This window comes from Macaca nemestrina, chromosome 13 (assembly GCF_043159975.1).
Source record: "Macaca nemestrina isolate mMacNem1 chromosome 13, mMacNem.hap1, whole genome shotgun sequence".
NCBI classification, from domain to species: domain Eukaryota; kingdom Metazoa; phylum Chordata; class Mammalia; order Primates; family Cercopithecidae; genus Macaca; species Macaca nemestrina.
Window position 1 is genome coordinate 85,880,186 of NC_092137.1, and position 25,552 is coordinate 85,905,737.

Below are 25,552 nucleotides of genomic sequence, written 5' to 3' on the forward strand. Positions count from 1 at the left end.
ACTCAGGAGGCTGAGGCAGGAGAATGGCGTAAACGCAGGAGGCGGAGCTTGCAGTGAGCTGAGATCCGGCCACTGCACTCCAGCCTAGGCAACAGAGTGAGACTCCGTCTCAAAAAAAAAAAAAAAAAAAAAAAAGAACGTTATTTCCCTTTAAAAACTAACACATGAGGCCGGGTGCAGTGGCTCATTCCTGTAATCCCAGCACTTTGGGAGGCTGAGGCGGGCAGATCCCCTGAGGTCAGGAGTTCGAGACCAGCCTGACCAATGTGGAGAAACCTTGTCTCTACTAAAAATACAAAATTAGCCAGGCGTGGTGGCGCATACCTGTAATTTCAACTACTCGGGAGGCTTAGGTAGGAGAATCGCCTGAGCCTGGGAGGCGGAGGTTGCAGTGATCCGAGATTGTGCCATTGAACTCCAGCTTGGGCAACAGAGCTAGACTCCGTCTCAAAAAAAAAAAAAAAAAAAAAAAAAGCATGGTGGCATGCACCTGTAATTGCCGCTGTTTGTGAGGCTGAAGCAGGAGAATTGCTTGAACCCGGAAGGTGGAAGTTGCAGTGAGCTGAGATTGTGCCATTGCACTCCAGCCTGGGCAACAGAGCAAGACTCTGTCTCAAAAAAAAAAAAAAAAACTAACACATGGGGGCCAGGTGTGGTGGCTCACACCTTTAATCTCAACACTTTGGGAGGCCAAGAGGAGAGGATTGCTTGAGGCCAGGAGTTTGAGACCAGTCTGGGCAACATGGCGAGATCTCTACACAAAAATTTTTTTTTTTTTTTTTTTGGAGACGGAGTTTCGCTCTTGTTGCCCAGGCTAGAGTGCAGTGATGTGATCTTGGCTCACCACAACCTCTGCCTCCTGGGTTCAAGCGATTCTCCTGCCTCAGCCTCCCAAGTAGCTGGGATTATCTGCCTTCCTCGGCCTCCCAAAGTGCTGGGATTACAGGCATGAGCCACTGCACCCGGCCAAAATTTTTTAAATTAGCCAAATGCGGTCATTCACACCTATAGTCCTGTCTACTCAGGAGGCTGAGGCAGGAGGCTCTCTTGAGCCTGGGAGTTCGAACCTTTAGTGAGCCATGATTGTGCCACTGCACTCTAGCCTGGATGACAGAGTGAGACCCTGTCGTGAACAAAAAACAAAACTAACACGTGTACTCTGAGTTTCCCATTTTTCCTTTTGCACAGAGCAATCATTCTCTGAGAAATGAAAAAAAAAACCCTGTGTTCAGACTTCCTGCCCCTGTGAGCACCGTCCTGTTTCTTTTTTAATGTTTACCACCTGACTTCCCTCACCTCTGTCACCTCCTTTATTCTGCCACTCCACTGTAGCCCAGCTCAGCGCTCCAGTCGCCATCTGATAACTAACTCCACTCATTTTCCTGTTTTTTTGCAACGCAGCTGACACCCAAGCCCTGACTACTCTCTGCTTCCTGTAAATCTTTTCATTGACTCTGAGATACTGTATTGATACACATAATCAGTTGTTTGTCCTTTCTAAGCTTCCATTTTCTTTCTAGACTTTTATTCAAATAAATCAGGTCTTCATGATCACTTATTACTCTCAATGTTTGTGACAGAAAAATATATAAAATCCCATCAAGAGAGTTGTAGGACTCTCAAGAAAGTTCTTCACCCACAGTTCCAACTGCCAAACAAACATCTAACCGTTGCAGATGTGTGCTCTGCAAATAATCACCCAGCATTGTGGTGGGGCAGGGGTCCCTTATTTTGTCTAAGGGCAGAGAAGCATGAACCATTGCCACACATGGCATTATAGATAGCAACATGGATAATTTTCTAGTATATGTTATATTATCATAGTCTGTATTCGAATATAGCAAAGCAGAAACAGGCCTCAAAAACTTAAGGAACATTCATGGGAGAAAATCTTAACATTAACTGGGAATTCAACAGATGGGGAGAAGACCATCATTCTGAATTTTTGAGGCAGAGCATCTCATTCCAACAAGAGGTGTGGATGTGCAGGAGCAAAACCTGAGCTACCCAGGGAGGAGGGTATATGAGTGGGAGGCTGTATAATACACTTGGTTGAAATCCCAGATCCACCTCTTTCTATTTATGCAGCTCCAAGCAAATTACCTCATCTCTCTTTGCCTTGGTTTCCTCATCTATTAAATGGGGATTAGAAGAGGACTGACTTCATAGAGTCGTTGTGCAAAAATGAGCCAGTGTATTGTAATTAGTCTAGAATTGTGCCTCTACTACAAAGTAAGTCCTCAATAACTATTAGCTTACTACTCCCAGCATCACCACCACTACTACCGCTACCTCTACTATTATTAAATGAGAAGGAAAGAACAATGAAAATACTGTTTAATTAGCAAAACTAAGAGGTAATGAGGGCCTGAATTAGGTGCCAGAATAAATGGACAGATTGCAGAGGTAACAGAGATAATGAGCCTATAGAATTTAGCATCTAATCCCCCAAGGATATGATTTAATTGGTCTGGGGTGCGGCTGGTATCTTAGTTTTTAAGCTCCCCAGGAGATTCCAAGGGGCAGCCAGAGTTGAGGATCATTGTTGTAATTGCAAATCACAGACCAGAGGCGGAGTGGAAGGAGGACCTAGAGACATCCCAGTTTACTCGGTGCGGCTCTCCAGGCTAGACGTGTGAACAGGACTTGAAGGTTTTTCGGAGGGAGTCACAGAGGTTTGGACACTGGCGTTTTTGTTAAAATACTTGAGCTTATGAAATGTATTTTAGAGTCAGGAGTAAAATATTTAAGATGAGGTTTGCCCTGGGAGTTGAGCAAGTGAAAGAAACAGCTTGCATACTTGCAGAGATTTAGTGAGTCATGTAGAAGCTGCCTAACGAGGAAGTATGTCTAAGCAAGTCACAACTGGGCCAGGGTGCAGGATGAAGTTAAGTATTAATAATTTGGATTTTACACCTTCAAAACAAGCTCTAAAGACTAACAGGAACATTATATAAGCAACTCTTTGTAAGATCCGATCAGTGTAATCTCATCACTTGCAGATTATTATCCAGACCCCTCACCATGGCCCCACATGCCAGGTGCCTGTCTTCCCTCCACTCTCCCGCAGGAGCACTGTGTCCAGCCACACAAAACACATATGCACATATGTGCCCCTCTAGAATATAAGCAACACGAAGACAGGAATCGCATCTGAGCGCCTGTTGTAATGCTCGGGAACATTTGTTGAATGAATGGAAGAATGAACGGTCTGGTAAAAAGTTAATAACCCTTCTCTACCCACATTTACCCAAGATCCAACCCCTTTTTTCTTTCAGAACTGTTTTTTAATTTTAAAAAATCTTTTTTGAAACCATAAAAGTAATGCATGTACTATGTAGAACTCTTGTGAAAATGCCAGAAAACACAGAAAAAGATGTGTAATCCCACAACCCACAAACATTTTGTTCAATAGTATTTCAGTCTGGGGGTGGGGGTTGTATGTGTGTGTACTTTTAACTTGCTTTCTATCTGGTGACCAAAATGCTACCTGTCCAGGTAGATGCCTAATAAATTCTACTGAGTTACAGGCAAATGGGGCCAGAGGCCAGAAGACAAATAATCTAGGTAATTTGGAAATGGTTGCAGTTCTCCAGAACTTTAGAGTGACTTAATCCAGCTTTTTGGAAAGTGGTCAGATATTCATGGTTTTTTTAAATGCAAATTTTTGCTGTTAGGCTGAGCATCCAGAATCAGAAAAGAGACCTAGGGAGTAAGGAGTCGAGGGATAGAGGAAGGTATAGAGAAAAATCTACATGAGGTTAGTGCAAAGGCAGAAATATCTACCAACTTTGAAACCTTGCCACCTCTCTCTTCCTGGTTGCCTTTTATTTAAACATTTTAAATATAGATATAGATGGTTTCCAGTTGTTTGTTTGTTTTGAGACAGTCTCACTCTTGCCCAGACTGGAGTACAGTGGTGCAAACTCAGCTTACTGCAAACCTCTGTCTTCTGGGTTCAAGAGATTCTCCTGCCTCAGCCTTTCGAGTAGTTGGGATTAAAGGTATTCACCGCCATGCGCAGCTAATTTTTTTGTATTTTTACTAGAGACAGGGTTTCACCATGTTGGCCAGACTGGTCTCGCACTCCTGGCCTCAAGTGATCCGCCCGCCTCAGCCTCCTAAAGTGCTGAGATTACAGGCACAAGCCACCATGCCTGGCCCAATTTTTTTTTTTTTTCCCTGAGACAGAGTCTCACTGTTTCGCCCAGGCTGGAGTGCAATGGCACGATTTCAACTCACTGCAACTTTCACCTCCCAGGTTCAAGCAATTCTCCCTGCCTTAGCCTCCCAAGTAGCTGGGATTACAGGCGCCTGCCACCGCGCCTGGCTAATTTTTGTATTTTTTAGTAGCGACGGGGTTTCGCGTGTTAACCAGGCTGGTCTTGAACTCCTGACCTCGGGTGATCTGCCCGCCTTGGCCTCCCAAAGTGTTAGGATTACAGGCATGAGCCACCACGCCTGGCCCCATTTTTTAAGCTAAAGTTAACATCCTGTGCATATATTTGTATACGTGTGCGCTTTTCCCCCATTTAAAAAAAATTAGAGATAGGGTTTCATTATGTTGTTCAGCCTGGCATTGTACTTCTGGCCTCAAGTGATCCTCCTACCTCAGTCTCCAAAAGTACTAGGATTACAGGCATGAGCCATCATGCCCAACCTCCTCATTTTTAAGATACAATTTACATATAGTGAAATTCACACAAGTATATAGTTCTGTGAGTTTTGACAAACTCCTACAGTCATACATGAGTTCACCACAATCAAGATATAGAACAGTTCTCCTAGTCAGCTTAGCATGATATGAAAAGTAAAATTAAAAAAGATATAGAACAGTTCTGTGTTAGGGTTCTCCAGGGAAACAGAACCAAGGTGATGTATGTGTATATAGTGAATGAGTGAGTGGGTGAGCGAGAATGTGTAGAGGGAGAAAGATTTAAGAGGGTAGGCTGGAGACTGGCAGGAAAGACTTACTGTCTTAAGTCTAAAGGCAGTCTGCTGGCAGAGTTCCATTCAATTTTAAGGTTCAATAATAATCCTCTTTGGCACCATTCATTCTCTGTCCTTCCAGCCCACCAGGATGGGAGCTGGGAGCTGTGCCCCTGAGGCCCTGGGCGGCAGCCACACCTTCTGAATCCCCTCTTGGGGTCATTCTTCCCTCTTCTTGAAGGATAACAAATGTTTGCAGCCGCATCACTATAGCCCATTCTATAGCAGTCTGACAGCCTTCTTTCCCTTCGTCCTGTCTTTGTCCACTTTAATCCAAAAGGGCAATATTTCTGCTGAGGTGATTGATTGAATCCATGAGTCATAACCCCAGTCTCCTTAGTATCTGATTGTCCAGCCACACCATTGGTGTTCTCTCAGGAACACACCTCATTTTTTTTGCAATGAGGCTAGGCTGAGAATTTTCTAAATTTTCAAGTTCTGGTTCCTTTTTGCTTAACAATAATTTACTTCTCACATTTTACTATGAGCAGTAAGGAGAAACCAAGCCGCATCTTCAGCACTTTGCTTAGAAATAACTTGTGCTGAATATCTAAATTCATCACCCACAAGTTCTACCTTTCACAAAACACTACAACATAACTCAGTCATGTTTCTTCGCACTTTGTAACAAGAATCACCTTTCCACTAGTTCCATTAACATGTTCCCCATTTCCATCTGAAGCCTCACCAGAAGCACCTTTAACATCCATATTTTTGGGGTTTTGTTTTTGTGTGTATGTGTTGGTTTTGGTTTTGGTTTTGTGGTTTCGTTTTTGTTTTTGAGACGGAGTTTCACTCTTGTCACCCAAGCAGGCAATGGCACGTGATCTCAGCTCACTGCAACCTGCACCTTCTAGGTTCAGCAATTCTCCTGCCTCAGCCTCCCGGATTTTGTTTTTTTGTGTTTGGTTGAGACGGGGTCTCACTCTGTCACCCAGGCTGTAGTGCAGTGGCATGATCATAGCTCACTGCAGCCTCAAACTCAAGCATTCCTCCCTACTCAGCCTCCCAAGTAGCTAGGACTATAGGTGTGCACCACCACATCCAGCTATTTTTTGTAGAGATGGGGTTCCACTATATGGCCCAAGCTGGTCTTGACCTCCCAGGCTCCAGCGATCCTCCTGCCTCAGCCTCCCAAAGTGCTGGGATTACTGGTCGTATATATTTTTAAGGGAGAATGGGAACATTTAAATGGTAGCTGCCTTTGGGAAGTGGGGAGGAGCATAAGACTGGTGGAGTGTTTAAGAAGATTTAACTTTCTGTGATGTTTTATTTAAGAAAAAAGAACAAAATTTAAAAGCTATAAAAACAATCCCACGTGGCAGGTTTTGGGTGTGGTATCATTCTTTATACTTTTCTGTGTTTCTCAAAAAATATTTTTGTAGACTTTATGTCTTAAGTCAGCTATTTGTCTTTTTTGTCACCCAGGCTGGAGTGCAGTGGCACAATCTCGACTCACTGCAACCTCCACCTCCCGGGCTCAAGTGATCCTCCCACCTCAGCCTCCCAAGTAGCTGGAACCACAGGCGTGTACCATCATGCCCAGCTACTTTTTTGTATTTCTCATAGAGATGGGGTTTTGGCATGTTCACCAGGTTGGTCTCAAACTCCTGGGCTCAAGCAATCTGGCCGCCTTAGCCTCCCAAAGTGCTGGGAATACAGGCATGGGCTACCACACCCAGCCCAAGTCAACTATTTCTTTGATAATGCTGTGTAACAAACAATTCAGTGGCTTACATTAGCTAACATTTCTTTTTCCACTGATAGACCTGTGGGTCACCTGGAGTGACTCTTTTAGCTTGTTAAGGGGAGGTTCAGGTCTTTTCCACATGGCTCTTATCCCAGGACCAGTGGCTGTCTAGGGCATGTCCTTCTCATGGCATGTGGCAGACACAAAAGAAGGGAAGCATATTGAAAGCTTCCTCTCACTTCATTTCATGTCTGCAAATTTTTTTTTTTTTTTTTTTTTTTGAGACGGAGTCTCACGCTGTCACCCAGGCTGGAGTGCAGTGGCCAGATCTCAGCTCACTGCAAGCTCCGCCTCCCGGGTTCACGCCATTCTCCTGCCTCCACCTCCCGAGTAGCTGGGACTACAGGCGTCCGCCACCTCGGCCGGCTAGTTTTTTGTATTTTTTAGTAGAGACGGGGTTTCACCGTGTTAACCAGGATGGTCTCGATCTCCTGACCTCGTGATCCGCCCGTCTCGGCCTCCCAAAGTGCTGGGATTACAGGCTTGAGCCACCGCGCCCGGCCGCAAATATTTCATCGGTCAGATCAAGTCATAAGGTGATATGGTATGGATCTGTGTCCCCACCCAAACCTCATGTCTAACTGTAATCCCCAGTGTTGGAGGTAGGGCCTGGTGGGAGGTGACTGAATCACGGGAGTGGTCCTTCATGAATGGTTTAGCACCATCTCCTGGTGCCATTCTTGTGATGGCGAGCAAGTTTTTGCAAGATCTGGTCATTTAAAAGTGTGCAGCACCTCCCCCCACTCTTTCTCTCTTATTCCTCCTCCACCATGTAAGATGCGCCTGCTCCCCTTCACCTTCCTCCATGATTAAAAGTTTCCTGAGGCCTCCCCAGGAGCCGAGCAGGTGCCAGCATCATGCTTTCTGTACAGCCTGTGTAACTGTGAGCCAATTAAACCTCTTTTCTTTATAAATTACCCAGCCTCAGGTATTTCTTTGTAGCAATGCAAGAACAGACTAATACATAGGGGCAAGTCTAATACTGATGGGGCAAGGGAAGGAAAGAGAATTATAAATAAATAATAAAAGCAAACACGTGGCTACATCCTGACCTGTTGATCTTGTTTAGTATTTGAGATTCAAGAATGTAGAACAGGCCGGGCGCGGTGGCTCACGCCTGTAATCCCAGCACTTTGGGAGGCCGAGGCGGGCGGATCACAAGGTCAGGAGATCAAGACCACGGTGAAACCCCGTCTCTACTAAAAATACAAAAAATTAGCCGGGCGCGGTTGTGGGCGCCTGTAGTCCCAGCTACTCGGGAGGCTGAGGCAGGAGAATGGCGTGAACCCGGGAGGCGGAGCTTGCAGTGAGCCGAGATCGCGCCACTGCACTCCAGCCTGGGCGACAGAGCGAGACTCCGTCTCAAAAAAAAAAAAAAAAAAAAAAAAAAAGAATGTAGAACAGGGCGGGGCGCGGTGGCTCACACCTATAATCCCAGCACTTTGGGAGGCTAAGGTGGGCGGATCATGAGATCAGGAGATCAAGACCATCCTGGCTAACACAATGAAACCCCGTCTCTACTTAAAATACAAAAAACTAGCCGGGCGTGGTGGCGGGCACCTGTAGTCCCAGCTACGCGGGAGGCTGAGGCAGGAGAATGGCGTGAACCCGGGAGGCAGAGCTTGCAGTGATCGGAGATGGCACCACCGCACTCCAGCCTGGGTGACAGAGCGAGACTCCGCCTCAAAAAAAAAAAAAAAAAATGTAGAATATACTCCAAACAGAAATGAATTATTACTGCAAGTGTTAGTCTCGTGTCCAATTACTTTCTGTCAGAGTTTAGCATCTTCAGCAGGATCAAAACTAGAATTTCTCTTGGTTGTCATCTTCTCAGTATTCGAAGGACCCCATCAAGACTGTTTAGACACTGGCAGCATCTTCCTAATCATCTCGTTGGTGGGTGTCTTGGGCAGGCATCGGAGTCATCTGGGGAACTTGTTAAAACAAAGATTGCTGAACCCCACCCCTAGAGTTTCTGATGGAATTTAGATGTGGCTTGAGCTTTTTTTTTTTTTTTTTTTTTTTTTTTTTTTTTTTGAGACCGAGTCTCGCTCTGTCGCCCAGGCTGCACAATCGAGATTGTGCAACCTCCGCCTCCTGGGTTCACGCCATTCTCCTGCCTCAGCCTCCTGAGTAGCTGAGACTACAGGCGCCCACCGCCACACCCGGCTAATTTTTTACGTTTTTTAGTAGAGACGGGGTCTCACCATGTTAGCCAGGATGGTCTCCTGACCTCATGATCCACCCGCCTCGGCCTCCCAAAGTTCCAGGATTACAGGCATGAGCCACCGCGCCCAGCTGAGCATTGGGAATTTTAAAAGCTCTCTGGATGATTTCAACTTTGCAGCCCTTGTGAGAACCATTTCTAGAACAGTGGTTCTCAAACCTAAGCAGGCACCAGAGTCATCTAGAGGACTTAGTGAAACACAAATCACTGGACTCCACTCCCAGAGTTGGATTCAGTGGTTCGCAGTAGGTCAAGCCTGAGAATTTGCATTCTAACAAGTTTCCAGGTGATGCTTAGGCTGCTGGTCTGGGCTTTGAGAACCACTGAGCTTTGAGAACCACTGGCATAGGGGCATTGTCTGCACTAATAATGGTAAACACTCAGTTTTAGCATTGCAAATTGGGTCACTCTTGGGAGCAAACTGGAGAGTTTCCTGTCGAAGTACTGATTGCTGAGCCAGTGCTGGATGTTCTCTTAAAGAGCATCAATAGCTCTGCCCCAGCTGTGAGCTGAGAAACCTGATGCTGCTTAACATGCCAATTCTCAAAAATATTCGTTGGAATTTCCCTTTTACAACTGTACATATAGCCAGGCTCGGTGACTCACACCTGTAATCCCAGCACTTTGGGAAGCTGAGGTGGGAGGATCACTTGAGCTCAGGAGTTTGAGACCAGCCTGGACAACATAGTGTGACCTCATGTTTACTAAAAATAAAACAAATTAGCCAGGCGTGGTGGCGCATACCTGCAGTCCCAGCTACTTGGGAGAGTGAGGTGGGAGGATTACTTGAGCCCAGAAAGTTGAGGCTGCAGTGAGCCATGATCAGGTCACTGCACTCCAGCTTGGGTGACCAAGTGAGGCCCTGTCTGAAAAAAAAAAAATTAATAAAATTGTACATAGCTTCTCCATCTTCTCACCAGTATACCTGTGTAGATGCAGAAATCTCCAAAACCCATAGCATATCCTGTTGGTGCTCTGTACTACCCTCAATACTGATTGTAATTCTTAGTACACAGTATTAACTTTTGGGTATTATTTAACTCCCAGAAAAGCTTCAAGAATAATACAAGGAACTCCCATATAACCTTTATCCATATTCACACATTTTTCCCCTGGGCTTTATGCTTTTCTGTCTCTCTTTCTCTCTTTTTTTCTTTTCTGAAAAGTTTGAGAGTAACTTGGAAACATTGTGACCCTTTACCCTTACATATTTTAGCTATATTACCTAAGAACAAAGGCATTCTCTTAAATAATCACAGTACAGTCCTCAAAATGAAGAAAGTGACATTTACTTTTTTTTTTTTTTTTTGGAGACAGATTCTCATTCTGTCACCCAGGCTGGAGTACAGCAGCACGATCTCGGCTCACTGCAGCCTCCGCCTCCTGGGTTCAAGTAATTCTCCTATCTCAACCTCCTGAGTAGCTGGGATTACAGGCACCTGCCACCACGCCCAGCTAATTTTTGTATTTTTAGTAGAAACGGGGTTTCACCATGTTGGCCAGGCTGGTCCCAAACTCCTGACCTCAAATGATCCACCTGCCTTGGCCTCCCAAAGTGCTGGAGTTATAGGTTTGAGCCATCACACCCACCCAGTAACATTAACTTTTCATATTATTATCTAACTCACAATATAGATTGAAATTTTGGCCTGTGTCCCAGTAATGTCCGTGATAGCCATGTGTTTCTTCGGGTCCCGGGTTCCACCCGGCATCATGGATTACATGTAGCTATCATGTCTCTTTCGTTTCCTTGAATCCAGCAGAGCTCCTTAGCCTTTCTTTGTCTTTCTTGACCTTCACATTTTTTGAGAAGTACAGGCCAGCTGTTTTGTAGAATGTCCCTTAGTTTGGGTTTGTCTGATGTTTCGTCGTGGTTAGATTCAGATTGTACATTTTTGGCCAGAATATCACTGCACTAAAGTTGCATCCTCGGTACATCATTTCAGGAGGCAGCCCTACAGTCTGCCTTTGTCCCAGTATTAGTGATGTTAGCGTCAACTGTTTGGATTAGGTGGTGTCTGACAAACGTTTCCACCGTAGGGTAACAATTTTTCCCTTTGTAATTAATAAGTGTTTTGTAGGGAGAGGCTCCAAGGCTAAGCCAATGCCCTATTTCTCATCAATTTTTCACCCACTAGTTTTAGCAGGTAGCGATGGTTTTCCACCTGCATCATTCCTTCCATGCATTTCTGCTATTGAGCTTTGGTGTCTTTGAAATTCTTACTCATGTCTCCCAGCTCCTTAATCTTTGTATAGACTGGAGTTGACATTGTGGCAAGTCACATTTGTGCCACTTGTAACAGTGATGAGAAAGTCACTGATAGATACAGAGAAAAAAAATAAAAAAGCCATTCTACAAATAGTGTTTCTAAAGAAGAGACCAAACCAAATGAAAAGAGGCAACTAAGAAAGTTAAAATGGGCTCTAAAAACAAAAACTTGAATTTATGGATCGAAAGAGCTCCTTTGAATTCTATAAAACTCAATGAAAATTGACATTCACCTAGACACATCCTAAAAACAATTCAAATTGCAAGGGTTTATAAATGTTTTCCTTCAAGCATCCATGCAGAAGAGAAAAAAAGGCCAATGCCAAAGGAACAAAAATAAAGGTAACCTTAGGACTGTCTTTTGCCACCCTTAATACCAGCAAACAGTGAGAAGACAAGAGTTTGGGTAAGGAAAGGCTTATTCAAAGAATGACAAATCGTGTCCTACTTGCAAAGACCTCAAAAACATACCATTGCTCAGAAGGACCTGAAAGCACATTCCAGTTCCCTGAGCATTTTCTGTCTCCTGTTGCCCTGCAGAGACTCTTGACTTCCCTTCACATTTTTCGTAGCCTGCAGCACGCTGCTTTCAGGAGCTGAGAAAGTATTTGTTGACACATCCATACAGACCCTCATTCTCTCTGCCGCAGTCCACTGGCCTGCTGCGGGTCCTCACACGTGCTATGGCGGGCATACTACACTAGTGTTGCTTCAGCCAAAGTGTCCTTTCCCACAATCAGCGTGTCCAGCTCCCCACTTCTTTCAGTCATTTTGAAAGTCATGTTCTCAGGCCAGGCGCAGTGCCTCACACCTGTAATCCCAGCATTTGTGGGGCCTAGGCAGGCAGATTGCTTAGTCCAGGAGTTCGAGACCAGCCTGGGCAACATGGCAAAACCCCATCTCTACAAAAAATACAAAAATTAGCCCAGCATGGTGGGAAGATCCCATGAGCCTAGGAGGCAGAAGTTGCAGTGAACTGAGATCACACCACTGCACTCCAGCCTCGGGGGACAGAGTGAGACTCTGTCTCCAAAAAGCAATCATTTTCTCATTGACATCTTCCCTGGTCATCCTGCGAAACATCCTGTTTAACCTACTCACCCCTCTATATTTCTTTTCTGCTTTCTCTTAGTTTTTCTTCTTAGCATTTTAACATTGTATTAAAATATTTTAGTAGACTTATTTATCGATCTAATATTTTTTATTTTATTTTATTTTTGTTTGGGACAGAGTCTTGCTCTGTTGCCCAGGCTGGAGTGCAGTGGCACGATCTCGGCTCACTGCAACCTCTGCCTCCCGGGTTCAAGCAGTTCTCCTGCCTCAGTCTCCCAAGTAGCTGGTATTACAGGCACGTGCCACCACACCCAACTAATTTTTGCATTTTTAGTAGAGATGGAGTTTCACCATGTTGACCAGGCTGGTCTTGAACTCCTGACCTCAAGTGATCCACCTGCCTCAGCCTCCCAAAGTGCTGGGATTACAGGCATGAGCCACTGCACCCGGCCTATTTTATTTTTAATATATGTTTTATTTATTGTCTTCCCAACTAGAATATAAGTAGTGTGTTTGTTTGTTTGCATTGCTATAAAGAAATACCTGAGGCTTGGTAATTTATAAAGCAAGAGGTTTATTTGGGCTCACGGTTCTGCAGGCTGTACAGGAAGTGTGGTGCCAGCGTCTGCTTCTGGGGAGGGCCTCAGGAAGCTTCAAGTCGTGGCGGAAAGCAAAGGGGGAGTAGGTGCATCTTGCAGCGAGGGAAAGAACAAGGGGCGGGGGGTAGGGGCCACACCCTTAAACAATCAGATCTCACATGAGAGAGTGAGAACTAACTTATTACCATGAGGACGGCACCAAGACATTCAAGAGGGATCCGCCCCCATGACCCAAACACCTCCCACCAGGCCCCACTTCCAACAACGGAGGTCACATTTCAGTATGAGATCTGGAGGGGACAGACATCCAAACCATATCAAGTACCATGAGAATAGGTATTTTTACCTAAATAGGTAAGATTCTCTATGGCTTCCACAAGACCTAGAACAGTGCCTGGCACATAGTAGATCCAAAAGTACATGTTCTTTTTTATTGTTATGATCCATATTTTCTGCAGGGCCAGGTAGTTCAGCAACGCAGCGACATCATCAGAGACCCAGGCCCTTTGTGTCTCTGTCAGCCTCCTCCCCTTTGGCTGCCCAACTCGGTGCCTGCCCTACAGATTCCCCACAAACATTTAACCAGTTAACGAAAGGGTGAAGGACCGGGTACAGTGGCTCATGCCTGTAATCCCACTACATTGGGAGGCCAAGGTGGGCAGATCACTTGAGGTCAGGAGTTCAAGACCAACCTGGCCAACATGGTGAAACCCCATCTCTACTAAAAATACAAAAATTCGCTGGGCATGGTGGCGCGCGGCTGTCGACCTAGATACTCGGGAGGCTGAGGCAGGAGAATTGCTTGAACTTGGGAGGCAGAGATTGCAGTGAGCCAATATCGCACCACCGCACTCCAGCCTGGCGACAGAGCGAGACTCCATCTCAAAGAAAAAAAAAAGTATGTGAGAGAGGGCAGATGGCTTCCTAGGGGAGACCAGAGTTTAAAGACATAGAGTTGGCTTGACCAACTCTACAAACAGACTGAAATAGACGGGAAACACCTGAGTTAAAAAGAGCTGGCCCGCAGGGCTTGCCTGAGGATTTAGGTCTGAGGGGCTCTTTGGATGCTTCTGGATTCAGCTGCCTGGCCATGCACACCCATGCCCAAGCTTGTGTATTTTGTCCCTGTTGGGGTTATCCACAGCGGAGTGTGGGTGGTGGTTCCCTGCATTCCTAGTCCTCGGTTTGGGTTTATGCTGTGAACATCCTGCCCCTGGAGGCAGCTGAGGAGAGAAAGGAACAGGAACTTTTACTGGGACAGAACCCTGCAAGAACCTTCCTTCTGGGAGGCGACATCTACTTCCCGCATTCGCTCCTGGTTCATTTTGTGGACAATGATGCCACCTAGTGGGAAACGGTAAGAACTCGCAGCATTTCGACAACTTTACATAGATTTTTAAATAAAAATTTCCCTACTTTGTATTAGGTTGGTGCAAAAGTAATTGTGGTTTTGCCATTAAAAGTATGGTCAAAACCACAATTACTTTTGCACCAACCTAATGCTTAATTCTGTTACCTATTGAGTGCTGTTTGCTGGTTTCTCCCCAGGCCAAACTACAGCACATAAGCAATCAGGATTTCCTAATGCTATCACCAGTTTTTAAGATGGCTATAAATGATGTAAATAAATGTAAATTTAAAACTGTTGCAGAGTCTGGGCGTGGTGGCTCACACCTGTAATCCCAGCACTTTGGGAGGCCAAGGCGGGGTGTCCAAGGCGGGGTGGCATCGCTTGATGTCAAGAGTTCGAAACCAGCCAGGCCAACATGGTGAAACCCCATCTCTACTAAAAATACAAAAAACATTAGCTGGGCATGGTGGTGGGCGCGTGTAATCCCAGCTACTTGGGAGGCTGAAGCAGGAGAATCATTTGAACCCAGGAGGCAGAGGTTGCAGTGAACCGAGATCACACCACTTGCATTCCAGCCTGGGTGACAGAGCGAGACTCCATCTCAAAATAAAATTAAATAAAACTAATGCAGAGGCCCGGCACAGTGGCTCACACCTGTAATCCCAGCATTTTAGGAGACCAAGGTGGGTGGATTGCTTGAGCCCAGGAGTTCGAGAACAGCCTGGGCAACATGGCAAAATTGAGTCTCAACAAAAAATTAGCAAGGCGTGGCAGTGCACACCTGTAGTCCCTGCTACTTGGGAGGCTGAGGTGGGAGGATTGCTTGAACCTGGGAGACAGAGGCTGCAGTGAACCAAGATTGCACCACTGCACTCCAGCCTGGGCAACAGAGCGAGACCCTGTCTCAAACACATACACACACACACACACACAAACACACAAAACTGATGCACAGAAAGTCTTAATGAAAGGAGATATGCCACAATGACCATAGTGACAGGGTTAGGATAGTGTGGTTAGTTGTCTAAATGCTTTGTGATACAATTATGATAGTTTGTATTTCTTTCTTAGGAAGTTTGTGTTATTCATAGTACATTTTTTTAAGTAGTAGATCATGGTGAAAGTAAAGTTGGAAAATATGGAAGGGACAATAAAAACAAAATTACTCATAGTTTCACCACTCAAACATAACTGTTGTTTACGTTTTTGGTGTACTTCTATTTAGCCTTTTTTTTTAATTACAGAGTTTATGTATTTTTTAATTGCGATTATTTATTTTCACTCTGGTAATAATTCTATTTCGTTTATAATACTAAAAGTCACGCTTTAGACAAAGCTGTTTCCAGAAACTCTATCATTAAGATGCATTGGCTTCCTGGCTATCTGATCTTAAAATAATTTTTAATACTTTTGTGTTATATGTTCATGTATATGGAGATATCTTCAAAAACGAATAATTGGACAGGTGAAAACAGTAAGAAGATGGTAATTTTTAAATTCACTGTGCAACATCCGGTGAGCCCACCAGCCGCCAGCAGGGTCCAGCTGTGTGCTGGCACCACCTGGTGGTCATGGTTATGAACGGTTTAATTCTCCGCCTCTCCTCTGCTTGGCACACTGAAAAGGAACAAGGCTGTGGTGAGCTCAAGGATACCCAGGAAATCTATGGATTGGAGTTTGCATTATGAGTACCAAATAGGCACCACATGAAAGGAAAGAAAGGGCTCATGGAATCTATGAAATGAAAAATTTAAACAGGAATATTTGGAGTTGTAGCCCTTGGGTCACCTCCAAATCATCATTTTTACAAATCTCTCTCTTTTTTTTTTTTTTTTTTTTTTTGAGATGGAGTCTTGCTCTGCCACCCAGGCTGGAGTGCAGTGGCACGATCTCGGCTCACCGCAGCCTCTGCCTCCCGGGTTCCAGTGATTCTCCTGCCTCAGCCTCCGGGGTAGCTGGGACTATAGGCGCACACCACCACGCCCAGCTAATTTTTGTATTTTTAGTAGAGACAGGGTTTCACCATGTTGGCCAGGCTGGTCTCGAACTCCTGACCTCAGGTGTTCCGCCCGCCTTGGCCTCCCAAAATGCTGGGATTACAGGCGTGAGTCATAGCGCCCGGCCACAATTCTCTTTTAAAAAGAAATCTCTTCTCCACTTGTAACTCATTTATCTTATTATCAAAAAACAATATCTGTCCTTTCTCTGTGATAGGTAAGTTTTACGTTTTGAGAAGGTTCTGGGAGAGGCAGGTTGTACAAGAGAAAACATTCTTGTTTATTAGAGCCATAAACAGCTGATATGAATCCCAGCTCTGCCACTTACTAACTGTGTCCCAGGCTAGGTCATGTAATCTTTCTGGGCTGTTCCCTCTTCTCTGGAATGGGGGCAATCACAACTTCTTTTCTAGGTTATAAGGACTAGACATTATGCCTAGTGCTGTGTTTGTAGTGCAGGGTTCAGTGACGTGTAGATGTTTTTAAAATAAAAAGCCTTATGGATAAGTCAGATTAGTTGAAACAATTAAAAAGTTAATTCAGTTTCCCAATTCTTGGACGCACAAGTTTTTCCCATGTTAACATCTCTAAAGATGTGTCTGTGGTGTGCCAGCGTTTTTCTTTCTCAATCGCTTTTTAAATAATGGTGCTCCTTCCGTTTGCTGGTGTTTTACACAGAATGTGGTAATGAGGTCAGCAGAATAAAGTGCTGCAGAGAGAAGTGTTTCAGTGCTTTGGGGTTGTGCCTGTAAAGCCTGAATATGAGACTTGGTGGTATGAGGTCTAATGGGGGCAACTCTCCCCCTGCCCTGTTCGCAGTCCCAGACTTGAACCTAACAACGACTGTTTCTATGAAGTTTATTTCGAAAATGTGTGTTAAACCTTTTCAGGGCCGGGCGCAGTGACTCACACCTGTAATCCCAGCACTTTGGGAGGCCAAGGCAGGTGGATCACCTGAGATCAGGAGTTCAAGACCAGCCTGGCCCACATGGTGAAACCCCATCTCTACTAAAAATATCAAAAATTAGCCGGGCATGGTGGCAGATGCTTGTAATCCCTGTTTCTCCAGAGGCTGAGACAGGAGAATTGCTTGAACCCAGGAGGTGGAGGTTGCCGTGAGCCGAGACTGTGCCACTGCGCTCCAGCCTGGGCAACAGAGCAAGACTCCATCTAAAAAAAAACAAAAAACAAAAAAAAAACCTTTTCAGATTCAGTAAGATGACACAGCGCAGATCATCCCCCAGCAGCTTGTAGTATTTTCCGCATACAGTGCACGTGAGGGGAGCAGGGGAGGGCTGTCTTGCGGGTGAAGCTGGAGGGTGGGTATGATCCCTTCTCAAGTCCTGCTACTTCCTTCTCTGCTGTGTCCACTGCTGTCAACTCTCAGGGACTGTTGTGAGGACTGAATGGGATGTTGCCTGGAGAATACCTGGCACTTAGTTGATTCCGTAAATAACAGCTGGTCGTACTCTCTATCTCCTTGGCAACTATTCCTGGTCTTTTTTTCTCTCTTTCAGTCCAATAAAGTTCCTGTCGTTCAGCACCCGCATCACATGCATCCACTGACTCCGCTCATCACCTACAGCAATGACCACTTCTCCCCCGGCTCCCCTCCCACCCACCTCTCCCCAGAGATTGATCCAAAGACAGGTAAGTGGTCTGCCACTCAGGCAGCGCTGCTGCAGGCCAGGCGGCTTCTCTTTTGTGGGAATATAACAGCCCCTATATCAGGTTGACCTGGGGTCAAATCATCGCTCTTTGTCTCGGGAGTCTTTGGACCTTGTGTGCTAACTTTAGCCTTTTTTTTTTTTTTTTTTTTTTGAGACGGAGTCTCACTGTGTCACCCAGGCTGGAGTGCAGGGGTGCGATCTCGGCTCACTGCAAGCTCTGCCTCCCGGGTTTACGCCATTCTCCTGCCTCAGCCTCCGAGTAGCTGGGACTACAGGCGCCCGCCACCACGCCCGGCTAGTTTTTTGTATTTTTAGTAGAGACGGGGTTTCACCATGTTAGCCAGGATGGTCTCGATCTCCTGATCTCGTGATCCACCCGCCTCGGCCTCCCAAAGTGCTGGGATTACAGGCTTGAGCCACCGCGCCCGGCCCGTTTTTTTCATCTGTACCTCCCCGTACCTTCCCCACCATAGGGTCATAAGGCCCAGAGGGAATTCAGCAGTGAAGCACAGGGCCTGGCTCCACAGGCAACGTTTGGGGTGACTGCCCAAGTCCAGCCCAGCTGTGGGCCGTGCTTCCCCACACCAAGACACCTTTGCCCTAAACTGAACATTTTTAAATAGATTCATCCGTCTAAGCAGACACAGAAGTGCAACCATAAAGCAGTGAGGCCAAACTGGCTTTTATTTATTTATTTATTTCAGACAGTCTTGCTGTGTCGCCCAAGCTGGAGTGCAGTAGTGTGATCTCAGCTCACTGCAGCCCGGGCTCAAGCAGTCCTCCTACTCAGCCTCCTGAGTTGCTGCTACCACAGGCACATGCCCCCATGCCCTTGCCCAGCTAATTTTTGTATTTTTAGTAGAGATGGGTTTTTGCCGTGTTGCCCAGGCTGGACTCAAACTCCTGGGCTCAAGCAATCAACTCACCTCAGTGTGGGGATTGCCGGTGTGTGCCACTGTGCCCAACCTGAGCTGGCTTTTTTTGTTGTTGTTGACAACAACTTGCCCACCAGACCTGTCCATTCCAGGGAGCCAACGTCTTTATAGCATTCACACAGAGTGGCCAGGGGAAGGCAAAGCGTTTCTGGGGCCCTTCTTTGGAGAAATAAGTCACTACAAGTGACAGATCATGAGGAAGACACATGTGGAGGAGGAATCCAAAGTTTATTTCTCCATGAATGAGGCGGGCTTTCTAGAGACTTAGTTCACCAGTGACTCTTGTCATTGATCTTGTGGGTCCTGTCCTCTCTTCCAGGATACTGGCTTCTATATCACAGCCAGCTGGAAGGTACTCTTCACAGAGATGGAATCCATGCAGCTAGAGAAGGGTGCATTAGTCCTGCCTTCCCTGAATATGTCCTTGACTGACTGGTGAGAGCTGCTAGGGAGGTGACAGAGGGCAAGGACGATGCCACAAGCGCCCGCTAGGCTGCAGAGCAGCAGGGACATAGGGCAGGACACTCCCATTTGATGTTCGTTGCGACGCTCTGGCAGGGCGAGGGGCAGTCTGACACATCTCTCTTTGGAAGCAGGAATCCCCCGGCCCCCTCACCCATCCGAGCTGTCACCGTATTACCCACTCTCTCCCGGAGCTGTCGGACAAATCCCCCACCCCCTCGGCTGGCTCGTCCCACAGTAAGGAACCCACAGCCTCTCTTCCCCCTGCTCCCTCCTTGCGCCGAGCCCTGCCTCTGTGCCCTGCGTGCCCTGCACTGTGGAGCCCCCTCAGAGGCAAGCCCAGGACTAGGCCTCCCTGCTCCCGCCCGGGCAGCTTGCTCCCAGCTCTGCCTTCCCACTTCCTTCCCTTATTTCTCATCCCCTCTTCCCAAGCGCCTCTCCTCCCCTGCCCTGAGCTTTCCCAATGTGCTGACCGGATTTCCTCACCCTCACAGGCAAGGCCAGCCCGTGTACTCCCTTCCTCCTGGTGGCTTCCGGCACCCTTACCCCGCCCTCGCCATGAACGCCTCGATGTCCAGGTGAGTTCCGGGGCTGGGGCTGTCCACATGTTTGTCTTAGCGACCACGCCATTTCTGACCACGAAACAGCTTTTCCTTGCCAGTTAATGAGCAGGCATAGGGCTCACCATTCCCCCAACCTCTCTTTGGTCAAGCACCTTCTTGTGCCCCACGCTTCCCACCCCCAGGTCAGAATGGAGACCACTGGATCACTGTCCCCATCTCTCCAACAAAAGGATTTCAAAGCCCCAGCGCTCTGCCTCCTGCCGTGGGCTCTGGCACAGAAGCATTTTGAGGACAGGTGCTCCCCGACTTAGGACAGAGCCACGTCCTGATAAACCCATCGTACATTGAAAACACAACTTTCACCTTAGAATATTTGCAACATATGATGGTTTTATCTAGACATAACCCCATCTAGGTCAAACAGAGTACTGAATTCATACCGTTTTTGCACCATCATAAAGTCAAAAATCCTAAGTTGCAGACTGTCTGTATGTTGCAGTGAAGCCAGGGACTGGGAGAAGATGGATTTTTCCTGAAATGATGTCAGGAGAGGAGACAGTGAAAGGGGATTTCTGTCTTAGGGACCAGCTCTACCTGACAGTGGAACCTCTGAGGACAGAGGAAAGCCGCCCACAGCCTAAGCCCTTCTTTTCCCCAGCGTGCCCGGGCCTGTGACCCTCCGCCCCTTTTGTGTGTTTCATCCCGCCTGCTTCCAGGACCAGATGGGCAGCCTGGGTGTTGGTGGGGAGAGGGAAGAGGCATTAGGCATCTCCCAAACCTGGTTCTCTAGAAGACGACAAATAGCCTTCTAGTCCTCAGACTCTGCCCCACGGACATACCTGTGCCCTCAAGGCAGAGAGCCACCGTGTCCTCTGCTGGGTGGCAGGTATCCAGCCTGAATCCCTCTGTTATCATTTGTTTCTATCCGGTGCACAGCCTGGTCTCCAGTCGGTTCTCTCCTCACATGGTGGCTCCTGCCCACCCTGGCCTGCCCACCTCAGGGATCCCCCACCCTGCCATCGTCTCCCCCATCGTCAAGCAGGAACCGGCACCCCCCAGCCTGAGCCCTGCAGTGAGCGCGTAAGTAAGCGGCAGCCTGGATTGCGGGTGAGAGGGTACAGGCTGTGAAGAGGGGTGTCCACACACTGAGCAGCAAATGCCATGTACTCTTCTCTCTTGGTGTCACTCAGCAGGCAGCACAGCCTCCCCAGCCAGGCTCTCCCTCTCTGTCGGGACTTACTCCCTCGGACCTTCTGGGTCCCTGTCCTTTCAGGGACGTGGTGCATCTTCTCTCCTATTAAGAAAAGATTTACTGTCAGGTCTCAGAGGCTGAAGAGAACCTGAGAAAGCTTTTAACTCCCCCTCCTCCCCACCATAAGATAGATGGAAGGGTGAGGCCCAGAAAGGAGACAGTGTTTTCTTAAGGACTCATGGTGGGCTGGTGGCCTAGCTGAGACGAGCACCAGGGTCCTTACCTTGGCCGTGTGCCATAAAGATGGCAGGAAGCCAAAGTCAGTGCTCCCTGGAGATCCCAGGAGACCCCACCCTTGGTTCTGCCCAGAGTGTCCCACACTGTGTCCTGTCGCCGTCGCCAGCACCTGCCAGCTCCAGTGAGAGCTCATCTCAGCACCCCCACCACACTCTGTTCCTCTGTCAGGAAATTAGAGAGTAGATTTTCAAAGAATCTGGCTTGGAGATCATTCAAAGGTGGGAAACTAGGGGAGGAAGGTGCTCAGGCGCTGAGCGCAGCCATGGGGCCACTTGAATTAACATCCAGGCAGCCCGCGCCCCTCCCCAGAGACAGTCAGCGGCGTCTCAGTGACAGGCAGGGATTGATGAGTGGTGTAACACCTGACACATACTAACCTACAATCACGTGCCTTCCCAGGAAATCACCAGTCACCGTGAAAAAGGAGGAAGAAAAGAAGCCCCACGTGAAGAAGCCTCTGAATGCCTTCATGTTGTATATGAAGGAGATGAGAGCCAAGGTGGTGGCTGAGTGCACCCTGAAGGAAAGTGCGGCCATTAACCAGATCCTGGGAAGAAAGGTAAGACCTGCCCTCACCCTCCAGGCCACGGGGGCAGCATCCCTGCATTGATGGCTCCCTGTCGTCTCTGACCCTCTCTCCCCCAGTGGCACAACCTGTCTCGAGAAGAACAGGCCAAGTACTACGAGCTGGCCCGGAAGGAGCGGCAGCTTCACTCGCAGCTCTACCCGACCTGGTCAGCCCGGGACAACTACGTAAGTGCACGCTCTGGGCAGAGGATGCTCAGACCCCAACAGCAGCTCTGCAAGAGGAGGAAGGGCAAAGGAAAGCGACTGCATTTGTAGAGGACTCTTAAGATGGGGGAGAAGCCCATACTTCTCTAGAAATAGGGAAGACGTTTTAATTCTCAGGAAGTCAACAAGTCCTGAGGACAGACTTCAGTTTATACATTTCCCTTTGAACTGGACTCTGCCCTCGATTTCATAACACAGGGCACATGTTTAGCTGTGGTGGGAAGAGTGTCTCTAGCCACTCCTAACCCATGGCTCAAAGACCAGTGTGTGATCCTCAGGGGGCGTGTCTCTGAGCTCCCGGAAACCAAGCCAATTTTTGCATGTGTGTTCTTCTTTGCTTTTTTTCTGGTAAGAGGACCTACAGTTGCATCAAACTTTCAAAGGGACCTGGGACCCCTCAGAAAAGATCAAGAAGCACTGTTCTAGGGACAGAAATGGAAAAACAGAGTCTGAAGGGCAGTGGAGGGAGGAGGCCTTCCAAGAAGGCGTTGGACACCCAACCTGGAGGGGAAATGCATTTGTAGGGGAGGAAGGGCTCCCTCTGCCTCCTCTCGGGTTCCCACGGGTGTGATCTGAATCGTTTCTCTCTCCACACCCTCCCTGAGGGATCAAGAGCAGTAAAGGGCAACGTCCTGTATTCTCTCTGATCTGGGAGCCCCTGAGAAGCCAGCATTCTTCTCTCCCGGCTTAACTCTTCCTTTTGCTATATTTTCCAGGGTAAGAAAAAGAAGAGGAAGAGAGAAAAGCAGCTGTCCCAGACACAGCCACAGCAGCAAGTCCAGGAGGCAGAGGGTGCGTCTGGGGGCACTGGCCTCTTCTCCTGCTTTTCCTTCCGTCACAGCCACACCTGCCCATGCCGTCTCTAGCTCCATGACGGGTCAGGGCTTCTGCCTCGGTGTTCGCGGGCAGGTGTTACTACCCCTTTCTCGAGGTGGCCACTTAAGAGGCTCTGAGGTGTGAAGGCATTTTCCCAGGTACTCTGCTTCAGTGGTGGTGGTAGGATTTGATCCCAGGACTTTGTCACTTCAAAGCCTAGGCACTTTTTAATTCCGTTGAAAAGTGAATCATCCTACCTGAGGGTTAATGGAATGAGGCTGAAATTGTCTTTGAAATGCCCTTAGGAAAGCAGCACATGAGCCCCTGACATCCCACCTGTCAGTGGATCGAGGACAGCCAGGGTTTCCTTGGATGTTTCTTTGGTTGAACACCGGAAAAAATAGTTTGCTTGGGTTTAGGAGGCACTTTGTGTCAAAACCGTGTATAAAATCTCTTTATACCAGAATCATGCCTAGCACAGAAAGATGCTTACACTGTGACGACTATTGTTAATATTTAGGTCACACCTCCATCTCATGCTTACTCCAGGACAAGTGTATCGCTGCTTGCATGATGTAAAGTGCTTTCAGTCTCTCTCCTTCCTTCGTCCCTTCCTCCCTCCCTGCCTCCCTCCCTTTCTCCCTCCCTCCCTTTCTCCTTCCCTCCCTCCCTATTTCCTTCCCTCCCTTTTTCCCTCCCTCCCTTTCTCCTTCCCTGCCTCCCTATTTCCTTCCCTCCCTTCCTCCCTCCCCTCTTCCCTTCCTTCCTTCCTTCCATTACACATAGGAGTGCACATGAGTGGGACCCGTGCGTGCTGCGGAACCCGCTGTCTGGCGCGCTGCTCAGCAGGCATGCGCTCCCTCTGACTGTGTTAATACCATAAGCCAGAGATTTCAAAGCAAACCGGAGCTTCATCCTAAAAGTTGCGAGCTTTAGAAAGGGAGGGTGGTCCTGTGAGACACTGAGCCGTCTTCTCTCCAATCCGATGCTGGGTGGATCTTCATCAGTTTGGGCGTTGCCTCTTCTCTGTGCGCTGGGTATTTGCGAATGCAGTTTCCTAGTCTCCAAAGCCTTGGAAGTAATGTCAGGTCCTCGCCAAAAGCATGCCTGTGTCTCCAAAGCACGTGTATCACCAGGGCTGTTCCTCAGCCTCCGCCTCTCCCAGAGCTATAGCTGCTCACTCTTTCTTGTATTTTTCCCCCTAGGTGCTCTGGCCTCCAAGAGCAAGAAGCCATGTGTTCAGTACCTGCCCCCCGAGAAGCCCTGTGACAGCCCTGCCTCCTCCCACGGGAGCATGCTGGACTCCCCGGCCACCCCCTCTGCAGCGTTGGCCTCACCAGCTGCCCCTGCTGCCACCCATTCGGAGCAAGCCCAGCCCCTCTCCCTCACCACCAAACCAGAAACCCGGGCCCAGCTGGCTCTCCACTCTGCTGCCTTCCTGTCAGCTAAGGCTGCAGCCTCCTCTTCTGGCCAGATGGGCAGCCAGCCTCCCCTCCTGTCCCGGCCCCTCCCCCTTGGGTCCATGCCCACAGCTCTGCTGGCCTCTCCCCCGTCCTTTCCCGCCACACTCCATGCCCACCAGGCCCTCCCGGTGCTACAGGCCCAGCCTCTTTCCCTGGTCACCAAGTCTGCCCACTAAGCTGCCCCCTGACCCCTGCAGGCTGTCACATGACTCATTGAGTAGTAATGATTCAGAAGAAAAAGAAAAAGGAGACTTTATTGGTCAATATTTGACCACTCTGGACTGTTCTGTAAAGTGGCTGGTAACAACAGCACTTTACAGTTTGTAGATGTAACCAGTAGCTGATCTTAAGGCTTTTTTAAAAAACAAAACAAAACAACAAAAAAAAATCTTTATAAGAAAAAGAACTGAAAAGTAGCGTGCTGTTCGTCCCGTAGGTGCTGTGGTGGACGGACCTGGGCAGAGGGTGCCTCTCTCTCTACCTCTCTCGCACTTTCTATCTCCTGTCTCTTCTCGCCCCCGCCGCCTGCCCCAGCTTCCCCCACTCCATCTGCAGCTCTGCCATTGTGGTATTTCCTGTTACCCAGTCCAAGTTTTCATCGTCTGCTCAATACCGTGGGTTCTTCTTCGTCCTCTGTCCTCTGCCCAGTGTGAGGCCATCACCATGTGAGAAGACATCATGGCCTGATTTGCTGCCACCAGCATCCTCCCTCAGTGGGCCCAAACTCGCCAACCCCAGCTTTCAGTGGAGCAAGCGGGTCCTCTGAAATGGTTTCCCCCCAACCCCCCCATTTAAAGGGACTCAAGGTGCCTGCCACTTCCTCAGCGAAGAAGTCTGTGTTCCTCCCCGTCCTTGCCAGTGGCGATCATCCCCTCACAGTCCCAGAGTGGCAGGCAGGGCCGGCCCCATGGTCTGGCTCCTGTCACCTGGGTCCGTGCCAGCACAATCTGCCAAAGTTCTAGAGACCTTGTTCCCTTCCCCATCACCTCACATGCTTCTTCTGTGTGTATTTCTTTTTGTTTTTATGGTTTTTGGAGCAATTTAAATTCCCAGTTGTTTATTTTCACAAAAGAAAATAAAATTGCAGTTGCAAGACCTTTTCTGAGTGTTTCTTTAGTGCTTTTGTT

The 25,552-nt window shown here is 47.9% G+C and overlaps 1 protein-coding gene and 1 long non-coding RNA gene across 3 annotated transcripts in view; one reads left to right on the top strand and one right to left on the bottom strand.

Moving 5' to 3' along the window:
* Window positions 1-25,520, top strand: part of LOC105465371 (transcription factor 7 like 1) — a 181,052-nt gene extending 155,532 nt beyond the window's left edge. Inside the window, exons 5-13 of one of the 2 annotated variants that reach the window (XM_011713781.3) lie at window positions 17,753-17,885; window positions 19,160-19,192; window positions 19,437-19,539; window positions 19,797-19,880; window positions 20,802-20,945; window positions 21,754-21,913; window positions 22,000-22,107; window positions 22,863-22,938; window positions 24,168-25,520. In XM_011713781.3, the coding sequence (XP_011712083.1) occupies window positions 17,753-17,885; window positions 19,160-19,192; window positions 19,437-19,539; window positions 19,797-19,880; window positions 20,802-20,945; window positions 21,754-21,913; window positions 22,000-22,107; window positions 22,863-22,938; window positions 24,168-24,601 (1,275 nt within the window). In that variant the 3' untranslated portion in view covers window positions 24,602-25,520. The remainder of the gene's footprint in view (window positions 1-17,752; window positions 17,886-19,159; window positions 19,193-19,436; window positions 19,540-19,796; window positions 19,881-20,801; window positions 20,946-21,753; window positions 21,914-21,999; window positions 22,108-22,862; window positions 22,939-24,167) is intronic. The other variant, XM_011713782.3, reaches the window with a different exon arrangement.
* Window positions 20,858-21,844, bottom strand: LOC139357918 (uncharacterized). The gene is made up of 2 exons (XR_011611961.1): window positions 21,732-21,844; window positions 20,858-21,159 (listed from the first exon to the last, which is right to left on the bottom strand). It is a non-coding gene; the product is annotated as an uncharacterized lncRNA (long non-coding RNA).
* Window positions 25,521-25,552: the final 32 nt, after the last annotated feature.